General features: G+C 37.9%; 1 protein-coding gene across 9 annotated transcripts in view; it reads right to left on the bottom strand.

Moving 5' to 3' along the window:
* Window positions 1-47: 47 nt before the first annotated feature.
* Window positions 48-17,053, bottom strand: part of ARHGEF7 (Rho guanine nucleotide exchange factor 7) — an 85,493-nt gene continuing 68,487 nt past the window's right edge. For 4 of the 9 annotated variants that reach the window (XM_083501157.1, XM_083501160.1, XM_083501163.1 and 1 more), the window contains 3 exons: window positions 4,702-4,801; window positions 3,897-3,951; window positions 48-2,130 (listed from right to left, as the gene is read on the bottom strand). In XM_083501157.1, the coding sequence (XP_083357283.1) occupies window positions 2,008-2,130; window positions 3,897-3,951; window positions 4,702-4,801 (278 nt within the window). In that variant the 3' untranslated portion in view covers window positions 48-2,007. The other 5 variants (XR_014525567.1, XR_014525568.1, XM_083501159.1 and 2 more) reach the window with 3 other exon arrangements.

Genomic DNA, 17,053 nt, shown 5'->3' with positions numbered 1-17,053 from the left:
TATGTGTGTATGAAGCCAGTTCATAAAATAAGCAGCCACATAAGCCCTTTATCATCACAATAAACATTTATTTTCAACGGAAGTATAGCTGCCCATTTCTGGTTGCTGACAGCGAGAAACAATAAACAGCTGAGTCTTATTGCTTTGTGGGTGGGGAATGTGGATTGCCTGTTTGATGGAAGAATCAACCATACAGCATACGGTATCAGAGACATGTGTCATCTTTTAGGGGTGACATTACAAGAAACACAAGAGCTACCTCCTTAGATGGCTCCCCTATGTTGGGTTCGCTCCTCCTGTAACATGCAGTAAAAGCAATCTTGACTTCTGATCTCATCACAAGTGTTCCCCCCTACTCCAAATCACCAGCTGAGGGGCAGGAAAAGTAACATATGTGATGTCATTAAGAGTCAGGCAAAAGTTTTACTACGCCATAAGGCAGGGGAAGAGCTCAGAACAAGGGTGCGTTCTGCTGCAGGATCCTGCCTAGACTCAGCAGTAAGACTGATATTTAACACCCACCAGGATTTGAACTGATTCACTGACTTCAGGAGCCAAATCCCTTAGTTCCTTTGTCTTCAAGAAATGTTACGCAACCTTCAGTCTGACGCACTGACATGGTACATGATCACAATGGTAATTTAAAAGTATATACTGCCAAAACTGCACGTCATAGAGTCCCTGATTACCAACACATTGCAGAGTCCCAGGCTGCAACCCAAAATGTCACAGTGCCGCGTTTCACCGTAACAGCCATTTTATACGGACAGAGAAAACTAAAGAGACTTCTTTTCATAAAGCACTGGGTTTTCCCCCTCATTCCTTTCTTTGTTATTTATTACTTGTATAAAGGGAATGGAGGTTATGTGGACTATAATTTCATTTGACCTTAAAGGATGGAGGGGATGTTTTCTGCACAGTAGTGGAAGATCAAATGTCAGTTCTGAGGTTTGAGTTTTGCAAATGCTTTACATGCATACATTAACCTAAACTTGCTACGATCATGATAAAAATAAATAATACATTTTTTTTCCATCCCAAAACAAAAACAAAAAACCCTACACACACTTGATTGGGACTTTTTGTTTTGACAGCAGTGCTTGAGTGTTCAATTAAAATACTAGCCAGCTGTATGTTAAAAGTATATGCACAACCATAAAAAACAACGTACTACACAAATCATCTAATAACTAGCCATTAAAAAAAAAGAGCAAGTACATCCACCTTTAACTAGTAATTCTGCATATTGGCATGCCAAAAGAAACTTAACTGTCTGTCTTGGATCTTTAAGATGCTAGCTTGAATACAAAATGGTGCCAAGTGTCACTGCATTGACAGCTTGGTGTTTTTAAAAAGCGGGTTAAAATTGTGTCTGAAGCTTTAAACAGACATAAATAAATTTAAGTTATTAAAACAGGCTGGTGAATACTGGGAAATAGGTCGGGAAATTACAAAAAAGAAAAAAATTGCAACTAACATCTACTATGTCTAGAACAATTTTAAACAATCCAACTCAGAGCAGAATTTTCAGTAAATTTTAGAGGAGCATCAGGCACTGCCATGTCTGTCTGCTGCAATCATTACAGGAAGAAACTATAACACTATATCAGTCCTGATACATTGATCACATATGCATTCAAAATTACAGATAATATTTACAAAGTGTTTTTGGGGGTGGGGTGGCGTCATGGACTGCTTAGCCAGCTGTTGCACTTGCTGCAAAAATGAGGTAATTTAAATGCACACAAGTTAATTCTAGTTCAGTTCAGGGTCCATGCTATCTACACTTAAGTACAGACAGCTTAAGTGGATGGATTATTATCATCATTATTATCATCATCATTATTATTATTATACATTGTAAGAAATAAAAATAATTTGATCCAGTTAAGTCCTACTTTGTAGTGCTTGTTATGCAACACTGACTAAATGTCAGAAGACTTCCCAGCTTGATTTGACAACTGGTCTTTCAATAGAAAGAAAAAGAAAAGAACAACAGTAAGTTTGTTATAAATTGGTTTCATCCCAAGATGGATCATTCATACTCTTTAGAACTTTCCGGACAAGTTTTTCCAACTCCTTGCGAGCTCTTTGTTCTTCTTCCAGCGACTTCTTCATCTTTTTGTTATCCTAACAAAAGACAAACATATCATGGTAACTTGGTCTGAACAGCTGGAAGATTAGTTTCTCATCGAGATGTTTTTATAAGGAGAAGACATGAGGATCTCATGGAGCACTAGTCTGTTGCTCTAGAATATTATCCAGGGACCAGAGATATTTTGCCTCATGAGGTAAAAAAAACATTTCTACATCAGTAGGCCCAAGCCACAAATGGAAGAAAGGGTATCATATTAGAAGGGGCTCCATTTTAAGTACATGAACAATGTTAAGTAAATAGTCATAAAGTATAACTATCGGGTGGCACTGTGGGTTAAACCACAGAGCCTAGGACGTGCTGATCAGAAGGTTGCCGGTTTGAATCCCTGCAACGGGGTGAGCTCCTGTTGCTCGGTCCCTGTGCCTGCCAACCTAGCAGTTCGAAAGCACGTCAAAGTGCAAGTAGATAAATAGGTACCGCTCTGGCGGGAAGGTAAACGGCGTTTCCATGCGCTGCTCTGGTTCTCCAGAAGCGGCTTAGTCATGCTGGCCACATGACCCGGAAGCTGTACGCCAGCTCCCTTGGCCAATAAAGCGAGATGAGTGCCGCAACCCCAGAGTCGGTCACACTGGACCTAATGGTCGGGGGTACCTTTACTATAACGGGGGGAATTCCACAAAACATTAAAATCATGGCACTACTCAAAACTTAACATGTCTCCAAAAATAATAATCTTGTACAAGTTAATGCTGAAATGTAGGACGAAGTTATCTGTCCTGTCATCACAAGAATTTCCACTTGCACAACGAGACTTTCCCACCTCTACTACCCCTGTGCGCCCCCTAAATCTGTTCCCCAAATGCTTCAGAGCTGATCTAGGAAGGGCATGGGCTGTGCACAGGACAGGGGGTAAGGAGACAGGGAAAGCAGAAATCCTTGAGCTGACAGCATGATTACTTAACACTACTGAAAGGTTCATTTTATTCCTTTTAGTCTCTGACCAAGAAATCCTGATATTTAGGGATATATTTCACTTTGGAAACTTGGAACACTGAGAGCAAAACACTGACTAGCCAACGTTCTAGACATGTGTCCAGCATACATTTCCGCATCTGCATTACTTGGGAATCGCTTTCCGGGGTTTGTCTTATATGGCTTTCATTTTCACAAACTGTTTACAATAATGCATCTGCTTAAATGCCGCAACAGTTAGTAAGCATCAAAAGCAAAGAGAAGGCCGTGTGTTTATAGCTGATGATGGGGGGTAAGGGGAGTTGCGACGCAGCTTCACGTTCACTGTTTCTCGATAGGGCTTATGCATTTCCATAGTATGACTCGGCTTTTCACAGTTAGTACACTAGGTATTACATTGCCGTCAGGTCATAGGAGAGCAAGTGCAAAGGCCTAGTGCCTATATGTCACAAGGAAGAGACCAGCAGGGAAGAAGGAGGGAGCTGTATGGAGTAATGCTGACCCCACATTAGTAACAGTGATAGCAGTAATCAGCAAAGTAAGGAGGATATGTAGAATGTTGGCCCACCTTGACACCTGACAGACAGATCTAAAGGAGGCAGAGCACACTCTTCAGACATTTGCTATATAGCCCATGGTGCAGGGAGCAGAAAATTAATGCTCCTCCTTCAACCTCCACTCCAGCATCGATGCTATGAAACAGCATTGCTACTGGGGCTTACTGATTCTATTGCTAACTCTTTCAAATCTTAAATGGCCTAAAGCACAGCATACGGCCCCTCCTAGTCTGTGTTGATAAAGGGTGGGATATATATCTTTTACCAACCTGTCTTAATTCCTGAACTTCATCCTTTAATGCATATACTGTGTCAACAAGACTTCTAAAACAGAAAATTAAGATAGAATACTTGGTAAATATATTACATTAAAATAAATATAAAAATCACATCAAGAACTATCAATACACATTTAAATGAGAATTTTTAAGGTGGAAAAGACAGGGAAACAAAAATGGCCAACGTATTCCTCCGCAGTATCTCTTGGTCTTTTCTGGCATATTCTTAATTTAGCCTTTCTTGGAATAGAGGTTATACAACTAGGCAGCATAAAATCACTTTGCTTGGTTAGGGAGCAATCTGCTATAGCAGATGCTGTTCATCTGCAAATCCTCTTTGTTTTAATGGGCTTTGAGATGAAGCAACTCTTAACTGCACATTTTAAAATGGAAACAATAACGTTAACTGGTACCAAAAAAAAAGCACCTAGTAGTGATTCTATATATTAATAAGAGCAGAAATCCCGGAGCACTCAAGAATGCTACCTTACCCAACAAAACTGATCAATTCCAAGCTGGTACAAGGATGAAGGGGAAAAGATGCAAAGAGAAAAGTTAGAGAATCGAAGATTGTTGATATTAGTCTTAATGGGCTAGAGAGGAACGACAGTGCACATTTATACGCAAGTCAGCAATGAACTCCAGTAGGATATTCATCTGCTTAAATATAAAGCCAGAGAGTATATAAGGAACAAGTTTATATGCAGCTCAAGTTATCACACAAAAACTTCCTGTGCTCAAGAACGTGGACTGCTTAAAAGCCATCATTTTGCTAAAAGAAATGAAAAAATCTTACTTTTCTTCTATCACAGTCTGACCATTACTTTTTGTTTCTTCTACAATAATTTTCTCCTCCTCTGGAAGCAGTACTTGGGGAGCAGATTCTTTACGGGAGCCTAATGCAAAATAATAGAATTAAAAGATAAACATCCAGGCACTATTAAAAGCATATGAAAGAATACGTTTCTAAAAACTGCAGGATTGTTATTACATAGCAGCTATTTGAAATATTGGACATGGGGACATATCATGTCTAGTTCTCTTTTTTGGGAGGGGGGCGTATGCCAATTACTTCCATAGGTGTATTCACACTAGTTTATGTGAGACTGACCCACAAACTGCCACTTATGTTTTTTGAGCTATGAGCAGATTAGATTAGCACTGCCTAGTTAAATCTAAGAAAACTCTATAGAGAGAGCCTAGTAACATAACCAGGCAAAATGATCTTTCGCCAGTAACTTAATCAGGCAATAATGAATTTTCACTAATATAATTGAAATTTCTATAGATACTGCAAAAGCACGCCGTATGAAAATATCTTAGTTGGTTGTGATCGCCTGACTATATAATACACCTAATAAAAGAGGCATTTCTGATAAAATATTTAGGAATCGCAACTGCTTCAATGGAGTAACCTGGCTCTAAAATTGGTTGGTCATTAGAAAAAAAATTGTAATGATGCTCTACTATATTGCTAAGCATAATTCAATGTATTAGCCTTCACTCTGAAAATCTATTTGATCTGAGTCACATAATATAGAGGCTGCTACTTCTCTTATTTGTCACTATAAATTTTAGGATCAAGGGGGGGGGGAACACATTCTTGACAATATTCTCAGAACTAAACACAAATCAGGAGTAGATACAAAGGAACAACCATACAAGAGGTGTAGAGGAAAATATTTCTGCCACAACAGCTAAAGAAACACACCACCACAAAGCCTATATAGAGAATTGTTTTACCACTTATCTGTACCAAATGTGTAGTTAAAGCCTCCTTACAACCTGACAGGATGATACCAGTTTACCAGGTGGCAAGTTCCCATTTGGCAAATGGTCACTAGTTAAACCGAAAACCTATGGTACAGAAATCTTAATAAGCCACTTACACACAGGAGTTGTTCTGAAAATAGGATCAAAACCAGATCTTTTATGCTGCAAACGTAGGAAAAAGAAGATACAAAACAAGTGTTTTCCGTCTAACTTGCTCGAACTCAAGAACTTTAAGAAGTAAAATCAAAGCACAAGGCAAGGTAACATAAAAATAGATGTTCTTTAAAACAAGGAGTACTTCATCATTACCCAGAACAATTAGGCAGAAGAAATATCTTTGACACATCACTGCAACTAATTTTAAAAGAATAAACACCATAAAAAACCACCATGTCGTAAAAAGAGGCAACACTGAATGAATTGTGCTATTCTTTGCACACAACGATGACACATCATTAACATTTTAAATACAGTGTAAATCAAGTAATTTCTTGTTACTGTACTGAAATAAAGGATGCTATTGCAATAATGACACTGAAATTGATGACATGGAAACACTGTTATCCCTTTGTGTGTGGTAAGGAATAGCTATTTATTTCCAAACATTTTTATCAGTAGCTCCCGGACATAAATTAAAAACCTAAATCCAAACTATCAGTTCAGTCCCCTGGAAATTAGGTAACTATCATTTTAGAATGTATGAGATCTGAAGCACAATTTCAACAAATAATGCTTTGATTTAATGGATGTTACAATAAACAGAGAAGGAAAGGGAACTGGAAGGAATGTAAGCCTTATGGATGGCATCAAAAACGGTTAAATTACTAAATGTTTTTTGATACATGGTAAGACAACTATTACAGAATGTCATGAACAGATTCTAGCGAACATGACTACACAATAGGCCAGATCCGCTTCTCGACTCTAATTTATTTACGTACTAAATAACAATCTAAACACAACCTTCAGCTTGACCTGTTGTCACTTATTTCCCAATAATAATGCACACTTAGAAGCACAGTCCTTGTGTCTCAAAACAACTTTGTTAAATGTTTAGGATATTAAAACCATCCAAGACTTGTATCTTCTTAAAAAAACATGCAGTTGCATGGCAAGAAAAAGCATGGTTTTGAAGTGACGGAATGGGCTGAAATGAAGGCATATCAAAGCTCTGAATACGAGAAGGGGAAAACAAAGACACTTCCACACTTTTGATCTAGAAAAACCACAAAAACCCCACCAATCATTTCAAAACATTTTAATTACATAAATCTGAAAGGTTTATCTAGAGATCCCACAGACAATTCATTTAGCAAAGGCTTGGGATGGAAATCTACTGATTGACCTCCAGCTCATTTCACAAAACGACCACAACTTTTCAATATTGAAATTAATTTATGCCCACTGAAGTGAATGTTTCTAACTTGTACTTACAAGCCAGGAAGTAGTGAGTAAGTGGTAGTGACTTGTAAATGAGCCCATGTTATGTTGATTTTCTTCTATTATTACAAATGCTTTGATTAGCCCAAGAGAACTTAAGTTCTTCTGTTTCCCAGAAGCCAAGAAAGCCATCTATGCTGCAAATTTGCATCGTACAGTATATACAGAAATGTGTAAACAACCAGCAGGAACAAATACATGTTTAGAATTACATTAAAACAGAAGCAAACTAAAGCAAGATAAACTTTTGCAACAAACAGGTAGACTGTTAATAATGGAAGAAGAGTTTTGAAAAACAATACCCAGTAACATCAAGCCCAAGCCGCCCATGTTATAAAATTCTGCACTTAAAAAAAATTTACAAATACAAATAGCAGCTGCTGGGGAAGGGAGATTGGAGGGGACAGTTAACCCTTTCCTCCCTTGCAGTGGTCCTCATGAAACTTGCTCATTTGAAGCTATTTGCATTGGGAGGATATATTCATTTGTGTTAATGGAGGATTTCATCCCAAAGCAAACAGCAGCTTTAAAAGGGAGTGATTTTCACTGACAAAATCCTATCATTCCTACTGAAGTTGAAAAGTGTCCCCAGATTCATTGAAAAATATCTGGTAACCTTATGATAGAGTTTTAAAGGTTTCCCCAATGTTGATTTCCAAGTGTGCATTCTACAAGAATCATAAGCCAATATCCACTGAGTATTTTGCAAATAAGGAAGTTGAGAGACTTTCCTGTTTTGCCTCCCACTCCCCAATATTTCCACATCATGGCTTCTGGCTTCCTGCATTACAAAAGCATGTGATTTACTCCTGCAGGCTCTTCATCATTTATAAAATAAGTGAATGTTCTTGTTTAACTTAAATTTAATTGGATTTGTAAATATACTTCACAGTGCTGTGTTACCAAAGTAAGGCATGAATATGTCTAAAATTACAACCACCAGCTGCTCTTTTTCTTTCATCTCTGTAAGAAAAGCTCTATTCCTTATATGGGTATGTTTTGTTCCTTGAAATTAAAAATCAAGTAAATAAATAAATAGGAGATTTTTCCAGGTTGCAATTCTAGAGGTAATCCTGTATGACCTGCATGCATGTACCTGGGACCAAAATAACTTAATTTTTATATCTGGGTAATCCAAATTCTGCACCATGACATGTATAAAATTGGAACATATATAAATTAAGCAACATTTGCACACACACCCAAATGTGTTGCATAATGTTATGCTTTTTACATTCCTGAATAATTTGAGTTTGCTTGCAATTAAAAACAGCAAGGTCAATGAAGCCCACCCCTTGATTTCAGTGGGACTCAAGCTCAATTTGCAAACTCCTTTAAGTAAGATACTATACATCTTTTGGTTTGATTTACAAATACCTATAGATGTGATTTGCAAAATGACATGTTCAGTGGTCTTTAAAACTGTGGTAAAAATAAAACTAATATCGTATCAAGGTTAAAAACTACTGCAGTTTGCACTAACAATCTCATTACTTAGGAAATACAGGACACACACACATGGCAATCATTATTTTATTCACATCTCAACTGGCACTCCAATAACAAATTCAGAGGGGCTTGCTTTGCTGATTGTTATACTTTAGATAAATAATGCATAAAATCAAGAAAATAGCTGGTGAAAAGAGAGCGAGAAAAGAATAAAGGATTAACCATGATTAAAGATAAAACTTTCTGATCTGTAGATTTAAAACCAAACTATGGAACACTGAAAGGTATAAACCATTTGAAGAAGTTCATCTGAAGATATGTCAAAGTAAATCATCACAAAAGATGCCTGCACATCAATAGGAAGTCCCAGTCAAACCATTAGAACAGCACACCTCGTGACATGGCAACGTGGGTGAATTTACTGGGAGACAGACATGCGAAAGGGTTGAAATCAGAGCTTGACAGCCTCCACACAAATACACCAAAGCAGCATCAGCCAAAGTTCTCTGGACTGGTGTCAAGAACATGCTTACATCCTCAGGGATGTAGCCAACACTGCTGTTCCACTCGCCAGGCTTCTGCATGTGCAATGAAACTTCCTTCTCTGCTCCCCTGCGCACCTGCAAAATATGCTACATAGTGATGGGAGATTTTGGAGATGCAAAGGGAGGGGAGATGAGAAGTGGAACTCCATTCATGCAGCGTTGAATACATCCTTCCATCTAGGAGGACAAGTGTCTACTTCCAGGCATTCTGGCTTGTCTTTAAATATGACAAACCTTGAGGGGAGATGACAGCACTGCTGAAAGAGGTAGCGACAAGAGACCCTTGTAATGGCAATGCTTCCACTTACAAAGCACCTTGTCGATCCATATGCATTACTCAGCTAAACGGGCCAATTGTCTGGCTCGGTATAAGGTGTGTTTCTGTCAATTCCAGTACTAATGATAATGAAGCAAAGAACAGATAGGAAAGACAAGAACATTCCCCAGCCCTCAAGGAGAATAAGTACATGGGTCCTTACATGAAGAAGGAATTGTGTACTTTGCCCAGTCAGTATAGATAATCTTCAACAGGCCTTTGAGAAAGTTCATATATGGACTGAATTTTGTATGTTCTCTGGCTAATATGCATACTCAACAGACCTTGGGGTATGTGCATATCTCAGCTGAATCTTGTACATTGTCCTACCAACATGCACATTCTCTGGTCAGTATGCATATAATCTAAGAAACATGCACATTTTCCCCCTGTTTCTTGTTTACAAGTGCAGCCAGCTGCTTCTAGACCACTGTCAGTACTTACATGGCCCACATCATACTGATCAGGCAAGTAGCAGAAAGACAGGGGGGCAGGAAAATATCAATTTTTTTCTGTTGTCCAGCCCCCTTTTCATCTCTCAGCTGTTCACCAGTCAGCTGAGCAGCACAAGGGGAGCTGCAAGGAGAGGGAAAGTTTAAACCAGCCATGATTATGATGGAAATTGCCCTCAAGTATGTCTATTAAACTTAGGAAAAAGCTTAATAGCAGCATGAGGTCAATCATCATGGGAAAAGAGCTGGGAGAGAAAGAGTGTAAAGTACCTCTGATTCAGGTCAGGAAAACAGCAGTCAGGCATAATCAAAAACCTGCCTGAGGAACGTACAAAATTCTATCAAAATATGCACATTTCCCAAGGCCTATTGGAGGTTAGATATATTGACTGAGAAATGTGTACCATCTCCACCTCATGAAAGAATTATGTGCACATTCTCCATGATGCCTGGTGAATGTGCACAATGGTCAGTTGTTATGCACAATAACCGCTTAACTCACATTCCACTTAACATATATATGAAGTTAGAATTTTTTACCCCAATGTGCATCAATTTACACTTGCCTACATCGGATTGCATATGCCATTCCATTCAGTTTGGAGAAATCCTTTTGGAGCAGCCTGCAATCGCTTTTTGTACTTACCACCCTGAACAATTTGGTGTCATCAGCAAACTTCGCCATCTCACTGCTCACCCCTAACTCCAGGTCATCTACGAACAAGTTAAAAAGCACAGGTCCCAACACTAACCATTGGGAGGTCTCACTTTTTACACCCCTCCATTGTGAGAATCAATTTATCCCTACTCTCCATTTCCTGTTCTTTAATCAGTTATCCTTTAATCAGAGGATCTGTCTGTTTATCCTGTGACTGCTAACCTTACAGGAGTCTTTAGGAATTTTATTAACATTTTGATAGTCCAACTACACAATGTGTACTGGATTACCCCATCCATATGCTTACTGACACTCAACTCTGAAAATTGGTTAGACGGAACTTACCCTTGTGGAAGCCATGCTGGTTCTTCTTCAGCAAGATTTGTTCTTCTACATGTGTGGCAATTATATCTTTAAGAATGCTTTCTACCATCAGAACAAATGCTAACTGGCCTATAATTCCCCAGATTCCCATAGGATCTAAAAACTGCTGTTACATTGGCACTTTCCAGTTAGGGACAAGTTACAAATTTTAATTTAAAGTTTTTACATTCGAGTTCAAGAACTCTGGGTGGATTCCATCTGGACCCACTGATTTGTTCATTTTTAATTTGTCATTAGGCATGGAACATAATCTCCTGGAACCACTAATTGCCCCAGTCTCCCTTTCTGAGAAAGTTAGTTTAGGAACAGGGATCTTGCCTTCATCTTCCACAATGAAGACAGATTCAAATAATTCAGTTAGCTTCTCTGCTATTTGCTTTTCCTCATTTAGCACATATATGATCGTGCTAGCCCCTTTCTTGCCTCTAATATATCTAAGGATTTATTATTATTTTATTATTATTATTGGAGGTGGTGGTCTTAATGTTTTTAGTGATGTGCTCTTCAAATTATTGTTTTGCTTTCCTTATCATCTGCTTGCATTTCTTTTGCTAAAGTGTATGTTGTTTTTTTCATCTGGAGACTCCCTTTTCTGAAAGAAGTTTCCCTTGCCTCTGACAAGCTCCAACTTTTTGCACACAATAAGATTATTTTACAAAATATTTGAAACTCACCTACACTGCCAAGGTGTTACAATACTGGTGGCCATTTGGTTAAACGTGAATAGTTGGGAATCAGAAACATTATGAGTATGGGCAAAAACCAAGAGCCGATGAGAGGCTAACTGGGAGGGTCTTGTATGGAAAGAGTTCATTCCTGTTTATGGAACTTGGGAATCTGCAGTGATGGTAGTGAATGGGAATGTATACACATCCATGAGATTCTGTGAAGGTCAATAAATTGCCATTTTGACTGGCTTCCCCCATTGGAATATGTGCCATTTGACAAGCTTTGTAAAGTTAAGGTGGCTCTCTAATCTCTTGACAATTATAAGATTAACACCCAAGGTCAACTAATACAACAATAACATTATTTTTCAAGTATTGAATGAATCCTTGCTCCACAAGGACAAATGGCCTGGAATTGTATGGAGAGCATCCTCCTGTTGCTCCTCTACACTGGTTGGAAGAGAACTGTAACTGGAGTTGGCTGTTCCTTCCAATAGTGTTCATGAACGTGTTCTCACAATTGTTTAGTGGTCAAATATTCTTGCTGTGAGGCTTGTAAGGGACACCCGTAATCCAAAAATGGGAAGGGAGGAACAAGCAATCTAAGTGAGCATGTTAGGTTAGGGGGAAAATTAAAGCCGTACATTAATCCCCCTAGAGCTACACTACAGTGCTATGGCATAATACTCCAAACACAACAGACACGCCTTCTGAAAACCAGTCTTAGAAACTTAATATTCCCCCCATAATAATAAGAATAATAAGAATAAAGTGTATGAATGATGGGTGGAAATTCCTGTTCCAAACATGCTGAGGAGTTTTCACCTAGTAAATGCTGAAATTTGTCTACATTTTAAGAGCCTGCTTTTCATGTTTCTCCTTCCCAGCCCTATGCCTTAGGGTGAAGGTGGGTGGCAGGATTGGCGGGTAATTTGTGGGGTCAGGGCATTTGGCTTTCTGCTTTCTCTCTATTCTCATGGAGGCCAGTACTAGTATATCTGACCACCAACGTGCAAATCAAATTAAAAACCTCTGGGTGAACACCCACACCCACTATGCTGGACAGGAGTGGGTGTCCATCCTTGGCCCAAAAGTTCATGCTTTTTTCTGCCAAGTGAGCAGCAGTCCTAGGTTGGTGGTGTCCCCATTCCTGCTGGTTCCTAGTACCCCAGGGGCTAACCACCTATTTATGGGTAGCCAATGAAGCATCCTGTTCCTAGACTGGTGATTGTTGAAACATTATCAGCATGATCTTTGCTCCTCACTTTTTCTTCTTCTTCTAAGTACTTTCTAAAGGTGAAGCTGTGTGTTGGCTCCCTTCCTGATCAGACTCTAAAACTCAAGGAGGGAAGGCGACAATAAAAAAGGAGCGCCAGCAGTCTGTTTGGCTCCACAGCAATGCTAGTGCACCAACCTTGTTTACTCAGAACAGAGAGAGAAAGAACTTGGAAGTCTCCCCCTACCAGAAGGGCCAAGAAGGACTTGAATAGAGCCACCTTCAGAGCAAGTGGGATGAGTAATGTGCTCCGGAAATCCCTCCACCACTGAAGACGAACTATATTTAACCATGGTGAAACATATACCTCCTGTCATAAGTGATTATATAAACTCACCCAGAGTAAAAAAATAATTTTCAGTTTAGTTTGACAATTCTGCTCATTCAGTTTGAACTCATGGTTGAGATAGAAGACTGTTGTGTCCTGATCTGAGTAAATGACACATAAACAATAAAACCTTTTAAAATACAAGGATGAGAGGAGTGATTATAAAACAAAACATTTTGGACTACACATAGGAGCTTAAACCAAATCAATAAACAAGGTAGACAAGCTAACAATTGTTCACTTATTCCAGTAAGCTATGTAACACATTATTTACAGTTGTAAAGAAACACCCCTTGTACAGGTTTCTATCTTGTCTTTTCATGAAAATGGTCTCAAGAAATGAAGAGACCACAAGATGAGGAAAGGATAATATATTTTTATATAGCAGATCACCTGTATTCACTTTTTAAAAACAGAAGGACGAGAGGGCATATATTTAAAAGGTAATTATGAATTATATGCTTAAAAAAGCCCCTGCTCAATTTTTTTCACGAAACTCAACAAGCTGTAGATTCTTGCAGCACTGAGTAGGAAAAAAAATCTAATCCTACCATTCATTCTGGATCACAGCCTGACAGCTTAACTGGAAAACATCTGAAGTGTTTTAACTGTGTTTACTTAAGTTAATTGGATTTCCCTAGCACAATACAAAGCTGATGAAGCATTTGGGTATACTTTTGGAACTAAAACAATATACACAACAGTACCGCTCATATTGAAAGTCTGCTTCTGAATACCTTTAGCCAAAAACCTACAAGTGTTGCATTTCAGAGTGAAAATTGACTGGCAAGTGTCACCTGGCAAAATATTAATTAGTTAAGTCAACCATTAACAGCACATTTCATTGGCTTGGATCTTTGTTTTCCTTCCCTGAAAGGAACACAGTTCATGGAGCAGGAATTCCCCTTCTCCCACTACAGACCCCTACCTGCCCAACCCAATAAATGCTATTGGCAGATGGGGGACTCTTGGAAGTAGTGTGGATCATGATGTGAGGTGCTGCAGAAAATCACTGATGTTTACATTAACAAAAGAATAACTTCAGATTTGAGACCTTGTATTTATGAAGTCAGTTGTTTATGCTTTGCAATATTCAAACTAATAAAGGGGAAATATTTAATTGTGTTTTATTTTAAGGCCATTACCATGGATTACTGTTACAATTAAGCTTCATGTTCACTTCTAAATAAAATTTCTTTATCTCTGTTTTCAACATTAGCTGTTTACATAACACTTTTCTGCATTTTATTCCTTTAGCTATTGCTCCCACCTTACCACACATCCTATTATTCTTCAGTTTTATACTGTCAATATTTGCATATGGAAATGCACTGAAAATTTATGTAGCTAAACAAGCATGTCATAAATCATTTTACGTCACAGACAATGACCAATATTCTTTATTACCAAGAACAAGTGATGAACATAAAAAAACTCAATGTCTGAGTTCACACGTAATGCTAAACCATGGTTAATATCAACCAAGGTTTATAAACCAATAATAAACCAAGCCTCATGAGCATGGCTTGTTCATGATTAACAAACCAAGGTTAAGATGGTTAACAAACCAAGATTAAGATTCTATTGTTTGGACAATAGAAAAATGTAATTTAATAAACCATGGCTTAGCATTACATGCTAACCAAGTCAATAAAATATTTCAGGGAACTACTGAAATAAAAATCTGTTAAAACAGCCTTACAGCCTGATCCTATGCATGTTTACTCAGAAGAAAATTTTGCCATCCAATGAGACTTAATTCCTAAGTAAGTATATACAAGATTGCAGTCTTAAGAGACACCAAACTCCAATGTTACAAAGTTACAGTATTAGCTCCTGTATTTTGACAAAGGAAGTCAGAGGAAAGTGCACATTGTTTCCCTTTTTTGGGGGGGGGGGAGTTTTAAGGAATGACACAGCAATACTTACTTCAGAAAGAGACCTGCTCATAAATCCCTAACTGATATGGATGCTCAGTAGGGAAAAAAGCAGTCGTGATTAGTTCAGATGAATTGCCAACATAGCAGTAACAATACAAATATTTACATAGCAGAACCTTTTCCAGTATTTTACTTAGTTCACACAATGACAATGTTTAAGAACAACAACATCACACACATTTACTCTTTGAAAATCCAGGTACCTCGGTGAAAATTCTGTGGCACTCTCAAGAGCCAGTTGATGGATATATGCTCCATCCAAATCTAGTCACTTCTCATGGGTGCCAGAGCACAGCCACATCAGAAAGGTCCCTCACTCACCTGGGATGCCCCACTGGATCTGCTGCTGCTATTTATACTATTGATCAGCCTATACAACAGAGCTCCAAATATGTAAACATATACCTTGAAAACATCTGAGACATTTCTCACTAATTTTTTGTTTAAGTCATTTAAGCATGCTCCCTGCCAAATACCAGAGGAGTAACACTACCATATTAAAATGTATTGAATCATGTGTACCCTGATCCAGCAAATAAAATCTTCATACACAGCTGATGTTTTGGGTGCACATCCCTTTCCCATCTAATCTAGAAAGACACATTTGATGCAGATGAACACCCACAATCTGAGGTCGCCCACTGCACAGAATGAAACGCAACTACAGTAGTACCAGAGCCATGTTCTATAAATAGCAAATAACTGGAAATTTAGAACTTTACAGGGTGGTGGTTGTTGTTTTTAGAAAGCTAAAACCCTACATAAAGCAAAATCTGTGTGAAATAACTCATCAGAGCACAAAAGGTGTTATATATACACACCCAGTCCCTAAATGAAACATGTTTACTTTAGTGCTTGGCTTCCATATTGCTTGACTACATCCAAAAGGAATATTTTTAAAAAGGAATTATAAAAAGCTGCCCTTTTCAGAGCATAATAATTTTAATATTAAAGGCATAGGCTAGTAAATGCAAAATTTATTTCAACTGTACATAACAGAAACCTTTTTAAAAAAAAAGAAAAAGAAAACACGCAGTTGTTATATGCCACCACAAACAAGAAAATGCAAACTGTACAATACAATGCACATTCAGATATACATCTATTATAATTGTCTTCAAAAGTCAGTAACTTACTAAAGATGGCTTCTCCCATTCACAAATGAAATGAACAATATATATATTTGTTCTTTTTTAAAACATCACTATATACACATTTTATTGTGTTTTGGCATGATCTATGCAAAACACACAATTAATAATAGCTTACTGTCACCTTATAGCAAATACTTATTGAATGGCAGTATCATTTAAGCTGTGTGAAAGGGACTGACAATGGTTCACACCTAACATTCTAATTCAAATTCTGTACGCCTTCATTTTAATACTAACTGTACACACTTATCTTACAGATTGTATAACATTAGGTACCATTATTAATATCATTTAAGTTTCACAAAAATAAAACACTAAAACTTTGGGCTGAATACCACCATTTTAACACTGGATTATTATTATTATAATTATATTTTAATGCTGGTTGCATTAACACTTCTGTTCCATTCACAAAAGCCAGCAGTCTGCCACAGTGAGAACACTGATAAGGACCTTTTAATGGCATGGTTAAACCAAAGAAAATTACCGTAAAAAGACTCCATTGTTCTGATGGTTCGCAGCTCTTGTAATAATTAATGGTGGCAATTTTTTCAGTGCTTTAGATATTCAAAATTAGTTAAACATAATTCTGAGAAGGGGAGGGGGGAGTTCCAAGGAAACCATGGTATACCATATCCATAATACATTATCTTGAGAGCAACAGAATCAATTAAAAAGCTTTCAGCCACTGTAAGAAACATCTATTGTCTAAAAGCCAGAACACGATTGCTTAAATTTATGCCTTCAATGTTGTCTGTTTTGTTT

Source organism: Podarcis liolepis, assembly GCF_965112155.1.
Source record: "Podarcis liolepis genome assembly, chromosome: 4".
Classification (NCBI taxonomy): domain Eukaryota; kingdom Metazoa; phylum Chordata; class Lepidosauria; order Squamata; family Lacertidae; genus Podarcis; species Podarcis liolepis.
This window is presented reverse-complemented; position numbering and strand designations above follow the sequence as displayed.